Raw genomic sequence first — 9,638 nt, 5'->3', positions numbered from 1 at the left:
GATATTTTTTCATGTTGTAAATGGGCCCACAAGAAAGACCCTGTCTTGGTTTCCCACGATTTGATAATCTCGTCATTTCCTGGGTTACAGAGCCCAATTCTGCACCATAATTTCCAGGCCTCTGCCACAGGTTAGACAAATGTACCGTCCAACCCCCAAGCGGGTTAGCTTCTAGCCTAAACTGGTCCTCATAAAGAGGTGAGATTTCACGGAGACAAGACTCTCCATTCAAACCGGGTCTGGAATGGAAATAGAAACTCCTTGGTTTAAATGATCATATCGAATTATGGGGATAAAATCATTAAAATGTTAAATTCTTTCGGGGATCCCTGGGTGGCTCGGCGGTTTGGCGCTTGCCTTTGGCCCGGGGTGAGATCCTGGAGTCCCGGGATCGGGTCCCGCGCCGGGATCCCGGCATGGAGCCTGCTTCTCCCTCCTCCTGTGTCTCTGCCTCTCTCTCTCTATCATAAATAAATAAATCTTTAAAAAAAAAAAAGATTTAAAATGTTAAATTCTTTCAAACACAGATGATCCTTGGTTTCTGAATCATCATGTGGCATTTATTGGTGAATCATCTCGGATTTTGCACACTTGTTTGGCATGTAGGCCAACAAAGGACTCACACTGGTAGATACTGACGGGGACTCGTAAACCAGATCCATCTGCCATAAAACCGACATCAAAACAATAATTTGCAAGACGTGCTACACCGCGGGCTGCCTCCGAGCAAACTGAGCGCGCACACAGCCCGGAGCTAAGAGGGCTCTCAGCAGGTGGACGGGCGGCGGAGAGCACTCTCGCGAGACCCGAGGAGCCCTTCGCCCGGGCGAGGTCTCAGCAGATGGACAGACGGTGGAGAGCACTCTCGCGAGACCCGAGGAGCCCAGAGCCCTAGCGAGGTGTCAGCAGGTGGATGGACGGTGTAGAGCACTCTCGCGAGATCAGAGGAACCCGCACCCCAGGCAAGGTCTCAGCAGGTGGACGGATGGTGGAGAACAGTCTCGCGAGACCCGAGGAGCCCGCAGCCCTGGCGAGATCTCAGCAGGTGGACGGATGGTGGAGAGCACTCTCGCGAGACCTGAGGAGCCCGAACCCCGGGCGAGGTCTCAGCAGGTGGACGGACGGTGGAGAGCAGTCTCGCGAGACCCGCGGGCGGAGAGGGGACCGGAAGTGTTCCGTCGGCTGCGGGCGGGGCGGCCGGGGCGCTGCTTCTCGTCCTGGGAACCGTTTCGCGGGAAGCCGGGAGCCGGCGGCTGGGCGGGAGGTGGCGGCTCGAGCCCTGCGCCCTGCGGGTGTGCCTCTGCCGCTGGGGCGCCCCCGCCTGTCCTCGGTGAGGGGCGCTCGCGGGCGTGGGGCCTCCCCGGGTCGGGGTCCCGCCGCCATGGCGCCCGCGGCCTCCGCGCTCGGGGTGCTGCGGGCCGCGCTGCTGGCCGCCGTGCTGGGGGGGCCGGGCCCCGCCCGCGCGCTCGTCCGCGCCTCCTCCGCGCACCGCCGCCGCATGGACTTCGCCGACCTCCCGGCCCTGTTCGGGGCGGCGCTGAGCCGCGAGGGGCTGGAGGGCTTCCTGGTGGAGGCGCGGCCGCCCGACGCCTGCAGCGCCGTGGCCCCGCCGCCCCCGGGCGCCGTGAACGGGTCGGTGTTCATCGCGCTGCTGCGGAGGTTCGGCTGCGACTTCGACCTGAAGGTCCTGAACGCCCAGCGCGCGGGGTTCGGCGCCGCCGTGGTGCACAACGTGCACTCGGACGCGCTGCTGAGCATGGTGCGGGGCGGCGCCGAGGCGCAGCAGCAGATCGCCATCCCGTCGGTGTTCGTGGGCGAGAGGAGCGCCGACTACCTGCGGGCCCTGTTCGTCTACGACAAGGGGGCGCAGGTGCTGCTGGTGCCCGACGACAACCTGCTGCTGGGCTACTGCCTCATCCCCTTCACGGGGGTCGTGGGGCTGCTGCTCGTGGCCTCGGGCGCGGGGCTGGTCGTGCGCTTCGTGCGGCACCAGGGGCGGCTCCGGCGCAGTCGGCTGACCCGCGAGCAGCTGGAGCGGATCCCCACGCGCGACTACCAGCGGGGAGCCCCGGACGACGTGTGCGCCATCTGCCTGGACGCCTACGAGGTCGGCGAGCGGCTGCGGGTGCTGCCCTGCGCTCACGCCTACCACAGCCGCTGCGTGGACCCCTGGCTCACGCAGACGCGCAGGACCTGCCCCGTGTGCAAGCAGCCCGTCCGCCGGAGCCCCGGGGCGGGGGGCCCGGGCCAGGAGACCCGGGGGCAGGAGGAGGAGGGGGACGAGGCCGGGGCGCCGAGGGCACCCCCCGCCACCGAGCGGACGCCCCTCCTGGCCTCCAGCCTCCCGCTTCCCGCCTCCTTCGGCTCCCTAGCCCCAGCCCCGGGTGGCGTTCCCGGGTCTGCAGGTGATCCGGCGCCCTCCCCATCCTCCTCTTCCTCTTCTGCTGGTGTCCTGGTCTGATGCTCCCCTCCAGCGCCCCCCCCCCCAAGACCTGCTTGCACACTCCCTTCAGTCTTCCCCTCGACGGGTTGGAGACCATTGCCCGCCACCCCCCAGGTTTCTTTCTCCCTCCCTCGACCCAATCCTTCTGGGGGAGGGGGGGATGGGAGCCGAAAGGGACGGGGCTCTTCCCCGGCCGGGTTAATAAAATTGTTTTTGTGGAAGAAGAATAATAAGTAAATAAATAAAAGTATCCAGGATAAGTGTGAAAACCATAGGTGACAACCGTCAAAGACCATTTGAAAGAGTGTATTTTTATGATGTGTGTCGAGGATGAAAAAAAAAATTAAAAACCAGAGGCGTTATTTTAAGTCACTCAGGGTGTCTTAAATTCACTTTGGGACGTTAATATTTCCCATTTGGCCTCAAAGTGATTTCTCCTATCTGTAAAAATTTCGGTGCATTTACTTTGGCCATTTTTGAGACGGGTGAATATAAGTTGAGCGATTTACAGTCATCCAAACGTTTCATTGTCATTGCTTAGTGCCCAGAAAGCGCAAAACTGTTGAAATGCCTACATGCTCATGAGAAAAAATAACTAGGTCGTAGGTCACTTGTCCTCTGCTTTTTCTCTGCGTTAAGTGCCTGTGTAGATATAACATTTAATTGCTTTACACCACGCGGTTATTTAGCAATGAATATGGCTAACTGGGGTAGGATATTAAGAGAAGGATTTTTAGCTTTGTCTTTCACATCTTAGAACTAAAAACCCCTTTAAAAGAAGGAACCATGCCACCTGAAATGGTGATTTTTCAGCCATGTTTTATTTCCTGTGTATGGAGCTGCCTATGTGGAATTGGGTAAGAAAGGAGTACTAATAAGGGATCTTTATACTCCTTTTTTTTTTTTTTTTTTAGAAATTAAGGTATTTTTTGCCTTTTAATGATTGTTAATGGTAACTAAGCAAATTCTTATTATTTGTACACCCGATTTCAACTCACCTCAGTCTTCCCAACAATGCACTGGTAAGGCAAAAGATTAAATACGCTCAGTATAACTATTATTTGGAGTAAAGTGTTCTCTTTCATGCAAGCCTTGAAATAACTCTTACAACACACTGAAAGACTTCTATATTGGAAAACAGAATTAAGAGTTATAGGAAGATGGAGTATTCTAGCTGATATATAGTTTTATTACCACAAAGATGCACTTAAAATCATGATTTTAGAACTGAGATGGTTCTGTTAAATCAATCCTAAATTCTACCGCAATTGATTATCTGTTCTATTCATGAATGTTAGGCTCCAGGTTTTTTATTTCAGTATTTTTCACAATGTGCATTGTTTGGCATAGGTTTCTATTAACGTACGCATTGAGAAGCATTACACAGTATTGAGGGCCACAGGACTGTGGGTCCCCCAAGAAACAGACCCTGAGGTGACCAAAGAGTTAAGGAAGCAGAACTGGGCAGAGGGAAAAGACTGGTTCACCAGAAATCTCTGCAGGAGCCCCAGAAAGCACTGGAGCTTGGCCCAATAGAGGTGTCCCAGAGGACAGGAAGAGAGCAGGTCCTCATGCCCCTGCGGTGACCAGCCGTTTCTTACAGGCCGACACAGGGAGGGAGGAGTGATCTTGGGCTGGTGGCTTTGTTCAGACAAGGACAGTTTCTGGAGTGAAACTCACCTGAGAACTTTCGATTACCAATGCCCGCAGCCGCTGGAGGACTGAGAAGGGTGGGTCTGGGCCGACCACCACAGCAGCTCCTGTACAGATTTACCGAGGCGGAGTGGATCCGAAGAGCAACCAGCTGTGAGAAACTTCACTCGCTTTCTTTGTGCGAGGGTCCTTGCTGTTCTAGTGCGATACTGTGAGGTTGGCGCTAGAGGTGAGCCGGAAACAGAAAGTGCCTAATTAATATTTGTGTGAGTTCCCCCTAATGGGAAACAATACAGAGAGAGTGGCCTCTGTTAAACTGAGTCGATGATGAGATGAAGGTAAGAAGCAAAGACTGGGAAGTGTTTGCAACAGCCTTTCCCTGGCTTCCAGGCCGGAAACGGCGACTGTTGAGCGTTGCATGTATTCGCTACGAGTCTACTTACTAAGCATCTACTGAGCCTCGATGACGTTCCAGGCACTGCGAGCACGTGTAACACAGAGAAGGAAGATGTCATTCCCAATTCTCTGATATTCAGGAGAAAACAAACACTCGTGACATAGTGCGACGCTTGTGACATGTAGTAAGAGAGGGGATGGATGACCCAGGGAGGGTTATCGGTGGGCTGGAATGGCTCATACTGGGTCAACAGAGCAGTTGCTAAGTTTTTGAAAGCCTTGCCACATTCCTGCTAAATACAGGCATTATTAAAAACTAAATTATACAAACTTACCGTGAAATAAACCATATTAAAACAAAGTTAATATGGACTCAAAACTCATCACTTCCTAATTATTTGGCCTTACGTATGCTGTAGAGATTCTTCATGTCTGTTAGCTCTGTCTCAATGTACGTCTCACATAGTGGTGAGCTGCTGTGCGTGTCTTCTGATGTCTGTGTCAGTGACATTACACTGGAGCCTAAAATTGATCACAACACGAGTCTTTAGAGCACAGAAATTGGCAAATGCCTCCCCCCTCATCTCACTTAATCAGGATTAGATGTTTTGTTGATTATCTAGACTTAAGAAAGTAATAGAGACACTGTTAGTGATGCAGATTAAACGTAAATATGTGATGTCACATCTTCAGCCCTTACGTTACAAATAGCACCAAAAAATCGAGGAAATATCTTCCAGGGCTTGCAGACTAGTATCTGGCAAATAAGCCCTCATGTCATTGATGAGTGAGGGCAGTTGTCAATGCGTCCACACTTTTCCCCTTTTGTTTTACTCATTAAGATAAATGGAAATATCAACTAATATTTATGTCGGAACTGTATCAGTTTGTCAATGGCACGAACAACTTCTGAATTGGGAAGTAATCAAGCGTTTATTCATAGTCTCATTTTGTGAAATCACGGTTGAATTGCAATCATGGTTTGGCTACAAGCTCAAGAGTTCAGCAAAAACCAGGCTAAGTATTCTGGGAAGATAAATGAGCTACGTCATGTTTACAACAAGGAGCGCTGTGTATTTTATTGTCTTCATAAGCTGTGTACTAACACCCCTTTGCCTCACGAGAGATTGTAGCAGAATTACGGACCCGTCTGCCTCCCCGAGTTTTCTTCCACGAGAGCAGGTTGTTCGACCTTTCCCGGCAAACCTGTGGGTGAGGCAGAGCGGTAGGGAGTTTGCACAGTTCCTGTGTGAGCGCGTGTAGGGGCGCACCGCCCAGGCGGAGAGGATGGCGGGAGAAGAGAAGGAAGAGGAAAGGGAAGCCTTAGCTGAGATCACTAGTTACGCTCAGATTCCTCCCCTTGCCCTCATTCTGTGTTCTGCTGTGGAGCAGATCGCGATGCAGACAAAGGTCCTGGGCTCTCCCTCACTCTGTGATCAGTGCTGCCATCACACGTGTACTGGCCCTTGGCTGGGCCGCATGGAGGTGCTCACGTGCAGCGCTTCCTAGAGTCCTCGTTTTTGCCACAACCACATTTTTGTGACAGCCTATTAAGCGCTGTTGAAATCACCTGCTTTCCCTCCTGAGTCTCTAGGCAGCCTGGCACTGTGTGGGTTCTCTGTTCAGGGCTCACGTTCTTGGAGTTATTTTGGGAAACCTCAGCCTCCCTCACATCACTGGAAAGCACCGTCTATCCGTTACCAGAATGGCAGGGCTGCCTCCTCTCCGCCCTGGTTTCCATATTGGACGTGACCAGGGTTCATGACCTTCAAAGAGACCCTGAGAGAGTATTTTACTCAGGACACCTCAAGAGAGCATTTCTTTAAGTGAGATTCTGCTCTCAGCCCTTCCAGAACATTTTTCCAAGGTCCCAGTTCTCAAATCTCCCCCTTCTGTGTTTATTTTGCTTTTTCCCTCACGTAGATACACTTTAGTAATTTTTTTGGAATTCATAAGATTGAATACTTGGCAAATCAGAAATACTCTAGAGTCTAAGTTTAACTATTTTTTTTCCAGTCAAAGCCATTTTTAGTATTCTTTAAGACTTTAAAAAAGTGATTAATAAAATTGTTTTTTTAGAGACAAATGTAAAATTATTATGGCTTAATTTTTTTTCTCCAAAAAGACTTTTTTTTTTTTTTTTTAAAGTTCATTATATAGCACATCCCTTGGCTTTAAGTTTCTTGGGGGAAAGAAACAATACATTTTATCTAATTATCGTGAAGTACTAGCTCAATCACTGTCATATACCTAAAATGAATACATAAATATTTTTGACTCACTTCTTTAAAACTTGATTATATAAATGAGCCTGTAAACATTCTTCTTCTTCTTTTTTTTGTAATTAATATGTTGTACACCAAAGCAATGTGCATTGAAGTCAGTGGAATATTTTTAAAGATGCACTAATGTTTTCAAAGGTGCAACTACAAGTTCTACTGTCTCTAACTTTCTCAGGTAGTCATCCTAACTCTACACATTAAAACAAAATCTATTCATCCATCCATCCATCCATCCATTCTTTCAACCAGCTGATCAACCAGTCATTCATTCTGTAAGTACTAGCCTGTGTTCTAGTGATCTAACAGTGCGCAAGAGAGATAAGGCCCTGATCTTATGGGAAGAAGAGAATATTAAGCCCAATAAGTAAAATGTGATAGAAAAAATTTGTCTCGAGTACTTCTCAGAGTAGAGGCCTTTAGGCCTTTAGATGGGGAAGAAAGGTCTAAAAAAGTGTGGGGAAGAAATGAAAATAATGCTGAGATTTCAAAGGCGTGAAAGGGCTTGGCCCAGGAATGTGGAGGGGCAGTAGTGTTTAGGCAGACTGAAGCACAGTGCCTGCAAACCTACAGGGAAGAGAATGTGACAAGTTCTACGAACAAAAAGCATTGCAGTATTTCTAGGGCTTGGATGGTGAAGCAGGGAGGAAGGTTTGATGAGGTGGCCAGTGTGAGTAGAGGCTAGAACGTGAAGGGCTCAGTTAACTGCTTAGAGTGTTTGGAGTTCTCATGATGACTGAAGTGCAGAGAATGGGTTACCATGGAGGATAGGACAAGACTAGAGCTTGGGAGGCCAATTAGAAGGTGGTACGGTAATCCAGGTAGAGACGATGGGTCACCTGATCTTAGGTGGTGGCTCAGGGATACAAAAAAAAAAAAAAAAAAAAAGTCATTTGGTGTCATTCAGGTAAACTCTTTGTTATAAGGGTCTCAGAGAACAAGAAAAGATCTAAATGAGTGAGTCTTCACAGTCAGAAGACACAGGTAAAAATATGTTTCTATGCAGGTCAGTTGTATCAAACTTGTGAAAGTAATAATTTTTGATAATTTATTATTGAGAGCTAGTGTTTAGTTTTTTTCTCTTAGCAAAATAGATGAAGCTGTCACAATTGAAGATGTAGAAGAAACAAGGAAATGTAAATAGAGGCGACGCTTTTCTGATAACCTGTAAGTTTACTATTTCACTTGAGAACAAAATCAAAACAAGATGACGGATTGTGCTTAATATACATACCTTCTGAGCCCTAGAAGATAACGCTGTTAGATCACATGCAGAGCTAGGGTCTTTTGTGCTTTCCTTTGAAGGGGATGGAGACCATGGATAAGGACCAAAAAGCTGAGAGGGCATTTCAGGCTGGAGCTTCTGTCCGCTTGGTTGAAAAAAGGCATTAAGGCATTTGGAACATTAATTTTGGGAGAAGAAATACAGTAAATAAGAATTGTTGCACAAAGACATGGCACCATGAGTTTGTAAAAGCCCATTTGAAGTTTTAAAGATCATAGGTTTCTATAAGATTTCTTATGTTACCACATTGATATGATGCTTAAAGGACCTTCTTCATTGGTTAAATGGGATCTTCATTCAACATTTGACCATAATTAGTGATTATTTGTGGCTGATTTGCTCCTTTTATCACTGGAGGTTATTGTTTTTGTGAATACCAAATTGCTTATTTTGTAAAGATAATTTTATTTACATAAAAATGAAGAGGAACTTTGTCTGAGATCTCTTACAGTGTCCTGAATAGTCAAAGAGATGGTTGACTTTGCCTGGAAAAGGAAATGTGACCCTGGGATTACACCCTTGAGAGATGATACTTCAATTCAAATTGCAATTCACAGAGTAATTGCAGCCTGTGGTAATGCGTCTTCAACATCTTAAAATAGCTATTAGCTGGGTAGAGCTTTCCCCTAGAGGAATGGCAGTGTTCACTAGGGGATGTCTTTTGTCTCTTTCAAGCCACCAGAGCAGCCTCTGAACAATGCACAAAGAAACACAACATTGGACATTTTCTGGAGTGATTTGAAAATTAACTGAGAACAAATATATTCTCATCTCTTTTGGATCATGTTACAAATAAAAATATGGGTAAAAAATAAAATCAAATCAGCAATGAGACTCCTTTTTGAGTTAATTTTTGTGCTTCCGGTAAGTGAACATAAGATTTGGGCTTCTTAGAGCTGTTTCTTAATATATAAGCAAAGTCCCTGAACAGTCTTCATTTAATGGATCGTTAAACCCATTTTATATATTCTTTACAGAAAAAAAAGTAAATAATAAACATATGTCATCATCTTTTCCCTGCCCTTATAGGCAAATACTGACAGTAAACAATGAGATATTTCATTTTTAATTGCACACATAGAGCCACTGATTTTCTTAAGTATTCAGTGAACTTGACTAACTTTTTCTTGGATAGAATTTGGACAAGGAAGTAACAAGATCTGAATAGTAATAATAAATTTTTAAAAAGACCTTGAAGAGTCCTCCACTCCTATAGAAGGTTGTAAAGCACAAAAAACTATGCGGATGGAATGGACCCTGGCAGGTGGGAGACTGAACCACACCTACAAGATAAGAGGTCGCAAAAGGTCAATACAAGTTCTTTGCTCCGGCCCCAAACTGATGAATGGCAAATGCCTCCAGGCGATCCCGGAGGAAGGGGAGGAACTGGGTTGAGATGAGAAGGCACAGCTGTCCAAATGATTCTAAAATACCAAGCCCGGAAAAAAAGACAAAAGTCAAATCAGGAAAGTAAGCAAAGAGGCTGAGAGTCCAGAGAGAATGTTTATGTCCAACTGGAAGAGCGAGGAAGTGAAGGACAGACAGGTGGCCAGGGTGGGTGATGTGAGATTGGGACAATGTG

General features: G+C 47.4%; 1 protein-coding gene across 1 annotated transcript; it reads left to right on the top strand.

Moving 5' to 3' along the window:
- The first annotated feature begins 761 nt into the window (after positions 1 to 761).
- Positions 762 to 2,712, top strand: LOC112652797 (E3 ubiquitin-protein ligase RNF167-like). The gene has a single exon (XM_035715251.2). It carries the CDS (start codon positions 914 to 916, stop codon positions 2,459 to 2,461), a length of 1,548 nt encoding a protein of 515 aa, XP_035571144.2. The 5' UTR covers positions 762 to 913; the 3' UTR covers positions 2,462 to 2,712.
- The last annotated feature ends 6,926 nt before the right edge of the window (positions 2,713 to 9,638 follow it).

The sequence above is a fragment of the Canis lupus genome, chromosome 4 (genome assembly GCF_003254725.2).
Source record: "Canis lupus dingo isolate Sandy chromosome 4, ASM325472v2, whole genome shotgun sequence".
Lineage (NCBI taxonomy): Eukaryota > Metazoa > Chordata > Mammalia > Carnivora > Canidae > Canis > Canis lupus.
Note: the sequence above shows the minus strand (reverse complement) of the source record. Positions and strands in the feature narration are given on the sequence as shown.

What these genes read in the sequence shown, in the direction of transcription:
- LOC112652797 (XM_035715251.2), top strand. Translation starts at nt 914, where the DNA reads ATGGACGGTGTAGAGCACTCTCGCGAGATCAGAGGAACCCGCACCCCA.